Source organism: Ixodes scapularis, unplaced genomic scaffold (assembly GCF_016920785.2).
Source record: "Ixodes scapularis isolate PalLabHiFi unplaced genomic scaffold, ASM1692078v2 PGA_scaffold4__175_contigs__length_147842914, whole genome shotgun sequence".
NCBI classification, from domain to species: Eukaryota; Metazoa; Arthropoda; class Arachnida; order Ixodida; family Ixodidae; genus Ixodes; species Ixodes scapularis.
Genome location: NW_024609879.1, coordinates 18,417,552 through 18,432,831, shown reverse-complemented (window position 1 = coordinate 18,432,831; position 15,280 = coordinate 18,417,552). Strand labels below are relative to the sequence as shown.

At 47.6% G+C, this 15,280-nt stretch overlaps 1 protein-coding gene across 2 annotated transcripts in view; it reads left to right on the top strand.

Annotated features, from left to right (window-relative positions):
- LOC8028096 (protein O-mannosyl-transferase Tmtc3) overlaps positions 1-15,280 on the top strand; it is a 328,600-nt gene that overhangs the window by 225,482 nt on the left and 87,838 nt on the right. For both annotated transcript variants that reach the window (XM_042293455.1, XM_040214192.2), the window contains 2 exons: positions 11,392-11,491; positions 15,023-15,138. In XM_042293455.1, the coding sequence (XP_042149389.1) occupies positions 11,392-11,491; positions 15,023-15,138 (216 nt within the window). The remainder of the gene's footprint in view (positions 1-11,391; positions 11,492-15,022; positions 15,139-15,280) is intronic.

Below are 15,280 nucleotides of genomic sequence, written 5' to 3'. Positions count from 1 at the left end.
CAGCGCTCTTTCCTGTGTTCTGTTTTCTTCCTCCTTCGCTCGTTCTCGAATTTTTTGGGGTATGTTTCCTTCTCAAATTTTTTGGGCGTTCGTGTGCTCTTTGACCAACTGCAGCCGAAGATTTAGGCCTTCAACTATGCCGAGACTGAGACAAACGCGAGCGCGTTTTCAAGATGCAGGTATCGTGCCACGAACAAAATCTACTCGGAGCCACGGAGTAGCAATACGTTGCCATGTCAACGGTTACCGCGTATGTTTAAGGCTTAGAAACGGCCAGAATCGGGGATGATATTTAAAATGGGGCAAGCCCACCGCTCATTCTTTGTGACCTGAGCGCGATAAACCAAAGCGAAAGGCGGTTGCACTATTCATTGGCAATGAAATTGGCTAACACTCCAGCGACCATGAAGAATTTGCTCCGAAGCGAGCGTAAAGGGCGCCGCCATGTTGGCCGACGCAACCCGGCCCCAAGCGCCAACCCAAAGCCCCAAACAGAGTTTGGGTTCTGCGCATGCGCAGTGGTGAGCCCCTATTTCTTTGGGGCCCCCAAGCTTTGGGGCCCCCTATTCTAAAACTCTCTAATGTCAAGTAGGAGCGAAGCTTCTTGGACGGCCAAACCCAATCCGGTGACGAGAGGCACCGGCTCGTTAGAACTACCCTCGGAGCAGCCCACGTCCACACAGATTCGCCTAGTTGAGCGCACGAACGTTAACTATGCACTCCAACACTCCAACATCTCAGAGCCCCCTACTCGTCCTGCAGTCGTTGCCGAGTGGTTATAAGGCGATGGACTAGAAATCCATAGGGGTCTCCCCGCACAAGTTCAAACCCTGTCGACTGCGCAAAATTTTTTTTTTTTCTTTAAGAAGACAGTAGGGGATGGAAATCGATGTGAGCACGGACGCCGGACGGACAAGGCTAGACCCTAAGGAGCTTTCTTGTTTTTGGAAACGATTTGCACGTGCTACGTCGCTATTTTCATCTCAGTTAAAGGGACCATGAAATGACCTTTTTACTTTTTCCAGATAACTTTTACATTAAACCGTCAATGTTCACTGAATGCCGAACAGGCATCCGTTTTCGTCTCGGTTTATTAACTTCTACACAAAAAATTAACGAAATATCGACTTTTTCTTGACCGCAAAAGAAGCCGTGACGTACGCTGCTTCCGGAACCGGAAGTTCTCTCGGCGGTAGGAGATGGGAGCGTTAGCGGCGACGAGTTGGGGTGCGCCGGTAGGTTTTACTGCGCCGATGTCACCGACGTATTTTCTGAATCGGCGCCTCTCATCGCCGCATCGCAGCTGAGCGAAATTCAATGAGATACGTTGCGCTACAGCGACAGCATGGGACTAGTCCCATACACCGGTATGCCTGTTGGGAAGTGACGCGAGTCTTCCGGTGAAGACTTCAGAAGTCAACCCAACTGTCATTGTTGGTAAAAGGCGGCCAGTGTCAGTCGTTTGCAAAGCGACGTAGATGGAAACAAATTGCCGCGGCGTTTTTCGCGGTCTCGGAGATGCAGGAGCGAGCCGACGTTAAAAAAGATACGTTTGAACTACGAGTGTCAGCAAGAGCCACGTAAATACCTGTTCACACTCGGAGCGGACGCGCGCGTTTGATGGAAGTGCTGTATTCGCGCTGTTGGTAAGCGCTTCGGGACCGATCTTTTACGATTGCAACTCGATACTGACGCGACACTCGGCAAAGAAAGGTTGGACCGGTATTGCACGTATACCTCCCACGAACTGTTACAGCTCGACAGTGACGTGCAGTCTATCAGAATAAAAATGGCATACCAATAACAAAGAGTACATACCGTGTTACGAAGGTAATCCATACAGCGTTTATTTCAGCTCTATATCACACAAAACAAGAAGAGAGAATCGACGAGGGTCTCTTTTCGACGAGTGTTCGTCAACACTGCCTCGGAAAACAAGGGGAAGAGATTGACCTCACCTCTTAATCTAAAATTGAGGTCAGCGATCAAACTATAATACGGGAAGGGTCCACAAGGGTAGCACGGGCATATTCCATTCAGCACGCCAGCCGGTCGTAGGCAGACAAACGGTCTTCCGACGAAGCAACGCTGCGCCGAGTCGGAGTGCCTGCTAGGCCTATATTCTGAGAGCTTCGTCGGAGCGGGATTCGCGGCTGTTGTCGCTCTTCTCGGGTGTTTGTGGATCCAGCGTTCTTGTTCGTCGTGGTCTGTTTTAAGTACATTTTTTTTCTTGCTGCTTGAAGTCGGCACGCGCGAGATGAACACATAGAAAAATAAACGTTCAGCCAGTCAGAGTTTTGAGAGGAAGGAAACCAAAGGAAATAACCGTTCTAAGTCGGCCCTGCCCTACTGCGCACGCGCAGTAGTTGCTTCGTTTACCACACGATAGATGGCGCTTGGCTCTCAGCATTATCAAATTTGGCAATTTTCGCCACACATCTCTAATTATGCTACAAAATGTGGATCTGAATATTATTTAACAAAACTTTTAGGAAACATTCGCCGGCTATTTATTGTTTACGATCGCGGTGCTGGTGAGGTAGCCTCTTACCCAATAGGCGACCTGGATTTGGCTGACGTGCTCCATTTCCGCGCATGCATCGTAGTGAACAGGCGAAGGAAGGAAGGCGCAAAATAGTCCAGTTTTCTTTTAAAAGTTCTATAGCGAATAATTTTTTTTGGCTCCCTAGTTTTGTGTTTTTGTGTTTCTTTTCACACCTTTTACGACGTGCGGTGGGTGAAATTCGATTTTAAAATCATTTCATGGTCCCTTTAAAACCAAAATGAAAATATGAACGCTTCCAAAAGAATGCAAACGAGAAGGGAAGCCAGAACCCGCATGGCCGTTGCATGAACAATGGCTGCTGCAAAAGGGAAACTATAGAACATGTAATTTTAATGTTCACGGGGTTTCGTCCCACCCTCTTGGGGGAATGACTACGGATTTGGAAGGGGCGCTGGGGGTTGGGGGGATTTGCAGACATGGATGGGCTAATGGACAGGGAAAGAATTGAGGTAACTAAGAGGAGATTGGAAGATTGGGGGAAAAGATCTAGGAAAGGGTAAAAATGCAGATAAAAATAAGCAACGGAAACACTAAAAAAAAAAGGGGGGGGGGTTGTGTTAGAACAAAATTTATACAATTTTTTTTAAAAAAGAAGAGGTGACGAAATGTTAGGCTAGGTGGCGCAAGCTGCCGCCCGTTACAAAGGATAGCCATTACCATCCGTCCATCCATGCGCTTGCGGCAGCACTGTCTTCGACGACGTGCTGGAACGGATGCTGCGATCGTTATAAAATCAGCTCCAAACCTTAAACATGCCCCTCCCAGAATATTTGATGCTACGATTGTGTGTCAATACCTCCCCCTGCGTTCCGAAACAGTAGGGAATTGTAGTAGACCGTTTTTCTCCTCCGCTACGGTATCCCTGAAGAAAACGCCGCAGCTGCGCATGCGCGCCCCCAGCCTTGTCTGCATAGCTCAAGGTCTTGTGGCGGATTACGGAGCGCTATCCGGGTGCTTAGCGGGCTGCGGGAACGGTCTACTACAATTCCCCAGTAAGTGCGTCGCTAACGCTGCCCATCGGAGATGCAGCAAAAGCCGCCATCTTGTTCGCGCCTTTGGGCATTGCCCTCTTTGCTTTGGGATAGTAAATAGCTGGCAGAAAGGTACTAACGGTCAATCAAAAAAAGGTAGTAACGACTGCGTTTACTAATTTTGTACTACCTTTCGCGCGTTTGAGCTAGTAAATCGTTAGTGAAAGGTAGTAACTGTCACAAAGAGGTAGTAACTGCTGCAGTAACTATGGTAGTCTGTTGCAACTCCAGAAGGTAGGGCGAGGGAAAGGAAGGCAGGGGAGGAGGAAGCAGACGGAACGCTGGAGAGGAGAAGGGAAACATCCTTCTCTCTCCAGCGTTCCGTCTCCTTCCTCCTGCCACGCCTTCCTTTCCCTCTCCCATTACTTCTTGAGTTGCAGCGGACCATCGTAGAAGTTCCTCGTCAGGTTTTTTCAAATACCAGCTTTGGCTGCCTTCGTTCTTTGTCTAGAACGACTTCGAAGACGAACTAGGCTAAATGAAAATGCTGATTTTTTTTTTTTTGCCTCCCTCTATATGAACTGACATTTCATTCGCCGAGCACGTAGACTCCCCTCCCAATTGCTCTCGAGAAGTCCGACAGCGCCGTTGGCGATAAATCAAAGAAACTACGTTCCGTGTTAGTTAACGCACTCGCCGGTCGCCCTCGACAGATCCAAATCCCGCAAGAATATAACGAGCTGCGTGTACCGCCCACTTCCTTATATCCATCTTGCGGGGGAAAAAAGTAAAAGAACAAAAAGGGAGACGGCGCTTAGTTTTTGTCCGAAGCGACTGCGGGGGCTTGTTGCCTCGGCTAACAAGGGAGCCACTCCGACGTTCGTCCTAATGAAGTCTGTCTAATAAGGACGTTTTGGAACATCGGATTTAGATATTTGTTTCTGTGCCCGGCAAGTTACGAACGTCGGCAGAGAAGGGAGTCTGCAAAAACGGGGCAGGCAGCATACGTGGACTCCGAGGGAGCTTTTCCTTTCCCGTCTCCCCTCGTTTGCTTTGGCCAGGCGTTTCAGATGTCTGTTTGAAATGGGCGGTAATTGGACACTTGGCCCTGTCGGGTGCAGTGACGCGGCCTTCTGCAGCTACGAATTTCGCGCACGCTTTTATTTTCTCTTCGCGAGTGTTTTTTGTGGCCGCTAGAGAGCGCTTTGGCGGCCGTTGCGGAAACGCTTTTCGTTAACGAGGCTCATGACGCTTCCCGCCGCGTACCTTCTTTAGGGAGGACGGAAGTTTCCACGCAAATCCCTCTCCGAGGTGCTTCGGAGAACGTGCAGGCGGCCGTGGGCTTGGCTCGAGAAAGGCTCGAAAACAGGTCTGAGTGAATCTTGTTAGCGGTAGATTCGAGGTTGGTTCACACACGTGCGTTTGAGTGCGACCGACGGCGCCATAACCGGTTTTGAATCCTCTTGTGACTGCTTACGGCCGGCTGGGAAGCGCGGCCGGTCTTAAGCAGTCGCAAGAGGCCTAAAGAGACACTGACAGGATACTTATGCTCGCCGATGTTTTTATTTGAACATGACAGACGATGTCCCGACCAGCCACCCGGAACACAATTTCCGGCTCGAAAGTCGTTTTCTTTCCGCCGGAAGCAGCCGGTCGAGGGATGGCCGGTTTCAGTCGCGCTAACTCTCTTTTTCGTGGTCACGTGCCGTTTAAACTGTAGCGTTCCAAACATATCCAGAGTCGTGGATCATCTAAGGCACGCATTCAATATTAAAAATGGAAAAGCATATGGACCCCCGTTTTTCTGTCCTCCAAAAACTGTAAATACATTCATAAAAAAAATGTTGCACAGATCACAGAAAGTACGTCATTCTCAATATGGCGACGTACCGCGGGCTGGACGACGCGATGGCGGCGCACGACAAACCAATGTTGTTTCGGACTTGGCGTCGCTACTTCGGAACTGTCGATCGTGGTACCGGCCAAATCGATCTTTAAGCGTAGAACACCGAGTGACATGAATCTAACTGCAAACATCGCAAGACAAACGATGCACGCAACTTCGTCGTCGTCGTCTGCTTCGCACGCCGGAGAAGCGGAGAAAAAAAATTCAGACGTTTACAACTCCCTGTAACGCCGAATTAGAGCGCAGCTCTTGAGGAGGAGGAGGGAAGGGTACGGAGAGGAGGGTATGCCCCTCCTCCTGCACCGTATCCTCCTCTCCTCCCCCTCCCCTCCTCCTGCTCTCCCAACACCTCCTAGAAGAGAAGGCCGCAGCGCTCTTCTCGTGACGTCGCGAAGGAAGGCCATCGGGGGCGCGCGTCGAAGCGAAGGCAACGCGCGTGGATCGACCGTCGTAACGCGCTTTTAGTCACATACGCGCGTCTTATTATTTAAATGAAAGCTGCACATAGCATCCGGTCTAGAAAGCATTTTATTACACGGGCAAAATATTACACCGCCAAATAATCGGTATGTAATGGCACGAGGTAGGTGTATAAGAGAAAACGCGTCACGCAATTATTGCTGTAGGAATGCATATTTTACACAGAAATACTTCGACAAAATGGCGAGACACGCAGTGATTGGAGACAGCGAAACACTTCAGTTAAAAATCAGGTAGACGTAGTCAACGCGGACACGGCTAGACAAATGTCACTTATGATTATATTATGTAAACGATGTTATCGCTTGCAGTCACTCAATTTTTGCATCATACCCCGGCCACATGGCAAAAGTAATGTAATTTCCATCGAATAACATTATGGGGTCGTCAAATCATCTTGCGACGCTCGTATAATCACTCAAGATCGCGACCTGATTACGTGCCATTCATTTAATGAATATATATTAACTTTTCCGTGTGACAGGGGTACTAAACTTACTATTTACAGTCAACTAATTTACTTCTCCCTATGGGCTCGAGCTGCCTTAGAACAAAATATTTTATTTTGTATACAATAATACTATTACCTTAATACAGTTAATATTCTAGTATAAACGCGGTAAAGGCAATAACTTTAGTATATATAAACACAAGCACAAACAACACACTTTCTATAATCACACAAACTTGTTATTCACCTTCCAGTGAAAACTAGAATATTACTTCGCATATTTACAAATGTCGACGCAACCGCACACGGATAACGACGAACAAGATGTCATTCTATCACGAAAAACCAAAGGAAAACAAAACCCCGACTGCAGCACTTGCGTCTTACATGACCAAGAAAGCCCGTAAATAAGTTGTTTCTCACCTGTCGATCGTATTCATACGTCCCACAATATCCGTGACGAAAACATTTGAACACAAACTTTAAGTCTCTCTCTGTCGAAAGACAGGTCTATCGATAATCGACCAGTGTCATCGTTAGCTAGTTGCCACACATGTCACTCAAACCGTAGCAGAACTTGTTCCGCGAATCCACGTAAATGCCGTAGTACCAAGCGAACACAAAAAACTACCCGAGACTGCGGTTACGACCAATAAACGACGGGAAGGATCAGAAGCGCACACACACACACGAGAGCAGCGGCAGCAGTGTGGGAGGCTTAAAGTCGTCGACCCATCTTTTGCTCGTGTGCGCCCCCTGCGGCGATGACTGGATATGTTTCGGTTCCCTTCCCTTGTGAAAGTCTCAGCGTTCCTTTTTAGACAGTCAGCAGCTCACACACAACGTAAATTTACCAGAATCGGAACCCGTACGAGGGAAGAAAACGTCGCAGCGGACCGATTCATTCGAAAAGTGTGGAGATCTGCGGGATTGCACGTAGTCCCGCGCTTACGGGGATAATCATAAATATAAAATTGGTACTTTCAACCTTGGTAGCACGTTGTATATTATGTTTATATTATATATGTAATAAATTGTACAATACTGCGCTTTTAAAACATATATTAATGTCGGATAAACGCTCATGAACTCCCCGCGCCGCTGGATAAGAAACGTTTTTTTCACGTCGATGCCCAGAAATCGTTCTTACGTAGTTGCGCTATGGACTTCCTTCTCCGACATTGTGACGTAACTACTCGGAGCGCTACGGCCTTCTCTCCTAGGAGGTGTTGGCTCTCCTCGTCTTCTCTTGTCCTCTCCTTCTCCCCTCATCCTCCTCCCTCTCCTCCTCCATCCTCCTCCTCCTCTCATTCTTCTCCTCCCCCTCCCTTCCTTCTCCCTCGTGACGTCACGCGTGAAGGTCGTTGCCTTCACTGTGAAGGTCGTGAGTAGTGACCTTCACGAGTCACCTTCGTGACGTCACTCCTCACTCTCGTAACGTCACGTGTGACGTCATTATGGGAAACGTCCCATAATGCAACGCGCGGTTACGAGTGACGTCACTCGTGACATAACGTGTAACGTCATTGTGGGAAACGCCCCATAATGCAACGCGCAATTACGGCGACGCCGATGGCGACGTCACTCAAGCCGGAAAAGGACACCTAAGAGCTGCGCTTTAAAAAAAACAAAAAACGGTCGGGTGCACCCGCGTGACTTCCGGCAATTCTCTCCTCTAGATTTCTCCCTCCACGATACACATCGTCCACATATCGCGGCCATGAGCTTCCGTGCTCATCTTTCGGTTTCGAGCAGTCGAGCTTTTTGGCTTCATTAAAAATGTACGTGACGGTTGCAAAACATTGATTGGGTTGTCTCTTGACACCTTATTAAATCGCCTGGTCGTGAAAGACTTTATCCGACATTCGCCGCGCGCTGCCTTATGTGATTTTCGGAAAATGTTTATTCGAAGGCTCACCAAAAAAGTTCATTTTCAAGTACTTCTAACCAGCATGTGCCACCAGGGACTGAAATTAATCAATACAACGGTTCGGTTACGGTTACCGTTTTTTCTTCAAATCGGTTTCGTTTCGGTTTTTTAGGGGTTTGGTTTTTACCGTTGCGGTTACCAGTTAGCCGCCTCTAAAAACCGCCCCCCCCCCCCCCCCCCCCCTCGATGTCTCTTTGAACGAGCAAATAATGAAAACATCCTGCCTACGACTAATTACTTATTAGCATAAATGAACTAATTGTTCACATTAATTGAATAGAAAAAAAAACTTTCGTTATCACCAGACGTTTGTTAACAACATACAGGGGCTTTTATTTCCGTAAAGCGCTCCATCTTTTTATAAAACTTCGTACTTGACAGCTGGGACAGTATATGTGCAAAAGCTGAGGAGCCAAAGGCGTGGAAATTGGCGAGATTCGCATGCTAATTTGCACCACCGTTATAATTACACCAAACCATTTACATCATCGTAATTTTAATAATAGTTATACAAAATGTGCACAAAAATTTTACAGAATATTTACCTCAAAATTTAAAACGTTTATGGGAATAAAATCACAAGCCATTCTTCATATCACATTTCGGAGGCCCATTTTCATAAATGATCTGCAAATAAACTCTTCCTCAGATCATTTAATGCACTGCAAAAAGATATGCATCGATAATTGAGGTCTGAATACATAAAAAATAGTTTTGTGCCTACTGTTCTCCTTCAGACATAAATCGTGAAATAAAACTTATTTATTAAATATTATCTACATTGCGCATAAGTATAAAAACAAAAATCTCCGTCACTTTTTTTTTTTTTTTTAGCTTTTCTAACATACCTTTTACTGAGTTGGAGTCACTTCCGACCGAAAGACATTGAGTAGTATATGACCTGCAGTCCAGAATAAGCCGGCTTCTCTTTGTCGTTTGAATTTGGTCGTAGCGTCGCACATTACCTTCAGGAAGGCACATTGGAGGCTTTTAATACTGGAAGTCGGGGCTGTATTATATAGGGACTAGAATCTGATGCTTTTTCAGTTCAGCGTCTAAATGCTGATGTCTTCCCTAAATGATCAATTCAGTCAAGCTGTTTCTCTTAGCGCCGTTATCATAACTTAACGCTCGTCTTTCCTCCGGGGTAGCAAATAAACTATTCTATTCCCGAGCAGATTATGAATGGACGAGGTTTCGCTCGCTAAAACGTCGTTCAGTCAAGTGAGTGCACCTCCCCACCAAAATAACCGGACTTTGCACATGATCGCGTATTCCAATAAAAAAATATTTCGGGAATAGGAAGGGCACATACTATGGAAGAGTTAAACAACCGAGAGCCATGAAGCTTTCACTTACCAGTTGCATACACTAATGAAGGAACGTACTCTGGCGCCCACCGTTGTCCGGCTAGCCGTTTTGTTAATTCTCCGTTGTTCACATCAGAACGGCGTCAAAGGCAGCTATTGGCCCTCAAAAGTCACGTGTGGGAAGCAGTCTCTCTTGTTTTGTTCAAATCGTCGCGGTCGCAGAGACCTCTGGCCACGGCAGAGCTGTCACCGCGAGAGCCTGAGCTCGGCGAACGTCTACCTCTATGGTTCTAGAAAAACCAATAAGAGCATCGAAGCGAAACATGTGACGGCGCACCGCGCGAGTTTCTCATTCCGCGGTGCGTTGTCACGTGCCTCGCTCCGGCTCTCTCATTGGCCCACCAGCCCAGTAGGGTCCAGCATTTGTCAGGTTAAAGGGACCCTGAAAGCATTTTTCAACTTGTTCCTCCTTAGCTTTCCTCCTCATTTCTAAAGCGAAATGAGAAATCACGTCGTCGTGAAGAGCTTGGGCACCGGTACGATGAACTTGTCATTCGCAAGTGATGATAAGTGCCATCGTGGCACTCATTCACCACGAACGCGAATTCAAATATTGGTCGGCGGATTGATGGTTGACGAGCGCTTACGTCCGAGTGACGCAGTGCTCGCGTCCAACGTTGCTCCCTCGCTTGGCTGGAAGAACTTCCGTTTCCCGTAGAAAGACATGCTTTACGTCACGGCGACGTGATTTCAAATGTTGGTGGCCGAGACCGGTCGGGTCGAGAAGCAAAGCAAACGTGAGCTTTCATCTTTTTTGTGCGCAAAACTGGAGGCAATAAAACGAAAACGGATTCCTGTTCCGGGTTCTACGAGCATTGAAGATTAATGGGGGTCTTCATTTGGAAAAAAGCTGGAAAATCATTTGATAGTCCTGTAAGCTGAAACGGAGCTAAGGAAGCATGCCGCCGGCGCCTGCGTCCACAACGGTGCCGTCCCAGCCTCCCCCCCCCCCCCCCCCCCCCCCCCCCGGTTTGCCATTGAGTTGAGTTGAGAAAACGTCTTTATTTAATGCCATACATAGCTACTCTTGCTCTAAAGCACCCGCAGCGGCACAAAAAAGAAAAAAAAAGATGAAAGCCGTTTACAAATCCCTGTAATGCCGAATTGGAGCGCAGCTCTTGAGGGGGAGTGAAGGGTACTGAGGGGGGTCACGTCACCTGCGGGTAGTCACGTGACCCCGGGGGGTCACGTGATCTCGGGGGAGGGGGGTCACGTGACCTCGGGGAAATCACGTGACTTCAGGGGGGTCACGTGACCTCGAGGGGGGGGGGTCACGTGACCTCGGGGGATCACGTGACCTCGGGGGGGGGGGGTCACGTGACCCCCCTCCCCCCCCCCCCCGGTTACGCCGACGCCGACGCCGACGCCGCTCAGGCTGGAAACGGGCCCCTAAGAGCTGCGCTCTAAAACACGCACAGTTGCGTTTGAGAGCGGCCGACGGCCGTTTCACTCTGGGGCGCTGCAAAACGTCGCCAAGCGCTCCAAACCGCGACCGTGCGATGAGGTTATTGAAGGGAGTTCGCAGTCACCGATGGGCCATCGCGGAAAGAGCCCCTCTGGTCCGCCGTGCATGTAGAAGAAGCTGCAGAGCTGATTCCGCAGGAGCCACACTGTAGGCGGCGGCTTGTCTTGTGGGATTACCCAGTCTTCAAAGGATTCTGTAATTCGGGTCGTTGTTGTTGTTGTTCTTTAACGAGTCTGAATTGTGTGTGCGCAGGTGACCGGCGTCGTGGGCAGAGCCGAGTCCCTGTCGTCCGTCTTCTTCCTGCTCTCCTTCCTGGCGTACAGCCGCTGCACCGATCGCTGGAGGAGGACCGGTGGGTGCTCCTCATGGGCCTTTAGTATCCTCGAAACGGAACTATGGAGTTAAGAGACCGAAACAAATATTGTTTAATAACTCTAAACTGCACCAGTTTTTTTTTTTTTTTTTTTTTTTTTTTTTTTTTAGGTTGCGCAGATTTTTTTTTTTTTTTTTTCTATAAAAGTCGTGAAAGCTAAACTGATGCGGTCTTATGGAGATGGGGACATCGTATAAGGGGGGCCAATCGTCACGATAAGTCGGTTAACTGACTCAAATATGTTGATTAACTTTTAAATTAGTGAACATTAGCATATGGTTGCATTTAGAAACTTGCTGCGCGTCATCGAAAAGCACTAAATCAGCAAATTTCAAGGTGAATTGGAGCGCGTTAGAAACGTGGTGACGCGCTGAAATGGCCTCTCGTGCAACAGCCTCAAAACTAATAAAACGCACCGCGCGTTTTCTTCTTTTTGTTCTCTCTCTCTTTTTCTAGGGCGCAGTTTTTATTTGTTTATTTCCGGCTTGAGCGGCGACACCGTCGCCGTAACCGCGCGTTGCATTATGGGACGTTTTCTATAATGACGTCACACGTGACGTCACGCGTGACGACACGAGGGCAAAATTTTCCCGCTAAATTTGGCGGGAACTTGTCCCGCTAAATTTAGCGGGAAAATTATACCCTCTTGACGTCTCACGTGACCTCCCCTCCGTACCCTCCTCAAGAGCTGCGCTTTAATTCGTTATTACAAAGAATTGTGAACGCCTTTCATTTTTTCCCCGTCTCTTATTATTCGTGTTTTTATACTGCCAGTTTCGCGCCTGTTTCACGAGTGGTAACTTTAGCGCGTTACTTCCCACGCGCTCCAAATCTTTCAAAAATCTGTTCAATTAGTCGTTCTCGATGACGCTCAACGAGTTTATAATTCGAATCATGTTTATTTTCCCTAATCAAATAAGATTAACAAATGTTAACTCTTAAGCAACTTCTTGTGACGATATACGGCCAGGGGGACTGTAGCATGTCCCCCTGCCCGTATAACTTACCTGCTAAACGCACCGCATTGGTGCACATTTCACTGTTTTTTTTTTTGTTTGTTTTTTTTATCATTCCGTAAAGCCTAAATAAAAAACACCATGTATATAATTGCGCGTAAACTGATCCAGTCGAGACATTTATTTTGCAGACCTTATTCAGTCCAGCCCTTTGCATGAGACAGCGTTCCCGTCTCGTAGGCAAAGTGATTCGAAAACAACAGCACAAGGCGAGATATTGGATGAATAGAGATAAGCCATTTTAACTGGGCGACAGCTTGCGCCACCTAGTCTTCAAAAAAAAAAAAAACATCTGGTTTCGATCATCTTGATAAGCCAGTGAAGCGCAGATTCTGTCGTGCACGCATGATTATTTGTTATGCCTGGGTACAGCTTTTGGAGTCTTTGGATGTCTTGCACGCAGACTCACGTACTCCCCGGGCAAAATTATCGAGACAAGTTTTTATTTATTCGGGATGCGCGACATCGTTACGTAACATGGGGAGCTGGGCTTCGCTACTTGGTAGGGTGCCTCCGCCTGCCGGCTGCTTCCGCTGACAGGGTGGAGACACCAATGGAGCGCCACAATATGGCGCCTGAGGTCACTATTAGCTTCACATTGGCTGTGAATCCTGTAGAGTCTGTGTGACAAAGTCGTGGTGCAAAAACGTTGTGTTTAGTGAAAGTTCTGGAAAGATAGACGCAATATGACGCCGATGAGAGCATCGCAAAGTTCGCCACAAGATGGCGGGTGTCTGCACCCTGTGAGCGGAGCGGCCGGCAAATGGAGGGACCCTACTACTTGGAAGCCAGCTGCATGTCACGAACCCAGGCTTCCTCGAGTCAGTCCAGCTGCTTCCACTACCGTTCACCTATATACCCCTCGATCGTGGCGCTTACTGGCAACGGTTGTGGATTGCACGGCCCGGCGTTTGATTCCCACTGCGCCGCTTGGCAATCGCCGCTAATTATGATTAATTATGATTAATTACTACCCAGCATCTTTCTATATATTTTACACACTTATATGCTTTGTCTGCTATGGGCTACGTGTGGTTTATATGGCCCAGGGATGGGCAGTATTTCAAATACAAGTATTTGAAATACGTATTTCAAATACTTTGTGTATTTTGGACTTGTATTTAATTACAAATTGGGTAATGTATTTGACGTGTGTATTAAAATACTAAAACGTGGGTATTTGAAATACAATTGTAATTAAATACAATTTTGTGGGTGAAAATACATCCCTCAAATTTATTGTCGCTCTCCAGAGCAGGAACAAAACTTCGTTCTGCACCGAATGCGCAGTGGCTCTCAATCAAGCACAAGCGTTTAGTGACTTTGTGATTACGGTGCTAGTCCAGGGCAAGAATTGTGACGAAATCGACGTTCACAGGCAGACTGGCTAAATAAGTGCCTGTGACAACTTGGGATGCTTTCCAGCCTGATTTCCATCCATATTTTTTCCTGGAACATTTTAATGCGCGGGTCGTCCAGATTTTCGTAACTGGTGCGAGTTTCAACAATAAAAACTTCTCTAGCTAGTGCTGCGCGTCTTGGTCGTCTCGGTTAGTTTGTTGGTCTACACCAAAATGTAATCGACAAAAAAAAAAAAGAAAAGCTGCTTGAAGCTCTGTACTTTTTTCACCTATTACGTCCCAGCTGATTGCATTTTTTTGCGATTATATTTCTATTACGTTACTAGAGCTTCGCACACTAACTCCCGAGTGCGCGATGCAAAATTAAAATGAGATACCCAGAAATGCGTTGGAGGTGCCCTGAAGTCGCTGACGCATATTTTGAGGAATGTATTTGGAAAAGTATTTGGAGGAGACCAAATACATTTGGTTGTATTTGTATCTTGTATTTAAATGCTTTTTTCATATGTAATTAGATCTGTAATTAATTACATTTCTGACGAAGTATTTTGTATTTGTATTTCGATACACATTTGCATGTATCTTGCCCATCCCTGATAAGGCCTATATGGCCTTGGCCAGCTTGTGGCAGCTTTTTGAGCGCTTGAGCGTAACGCGTTTCACGCAAAATCCAGCACATAAACGCATTCTGCGTCAAAAATAAGGATGTCCTTTTAACGACATACTTCTGAATTCGGACTTGATAGACCGTAAAGAAACTCCTATCGCTACTGCACGAGCCATTGATTTACCATTTTCCCCAACCAAAAATTATAATCTCTGTGAAGGCCTGTTCGCAAGCCTGGCGCGCGCACTTTCCACCGGATTGAAAGGAACAACACACAATTTCTCCTAAAGTCCCTCGATAAACTTTACACGTTCAAGTACCGCCAACCATCGTTGTAAAAACGCGCAAGACACGCGCCAGGAGCGAGTGCTCCGCTGCCATTCGCTTCCAAGGGCCGCTCATTGCAGTGCTGCGCCGCCATTTGCTTCCACGGGCCGCTCGAGCCACGGGCCTCGTGCACTGGCGCATTTCACGCTACTTGAAAGACGAGTGCAAACACATCGAGGGGCTTTAATTTCTCTGGCAGAGTGGCGTCCTCTGGCGGCCTGTGTCGCCCTGATGGTGCTGGCCACGCTGTCCAAGGAACAAGGCATCACCGTTGTGGCCGTCTGCGTTGTGTACGAGTTCTTGGTCGTCCAGGCGGTGAGTGCCACGCCCTCCTCCGGCCGCTGTCTTCACCCTCCCGAGGAACCAGGCTTTTGTTGCCGTAAATCACCGTCGCGGGGTTGCGCAATCTCCCTCGTAGCACGACGAAAATGACGAGGAAGTGCCATCCATTTTCATG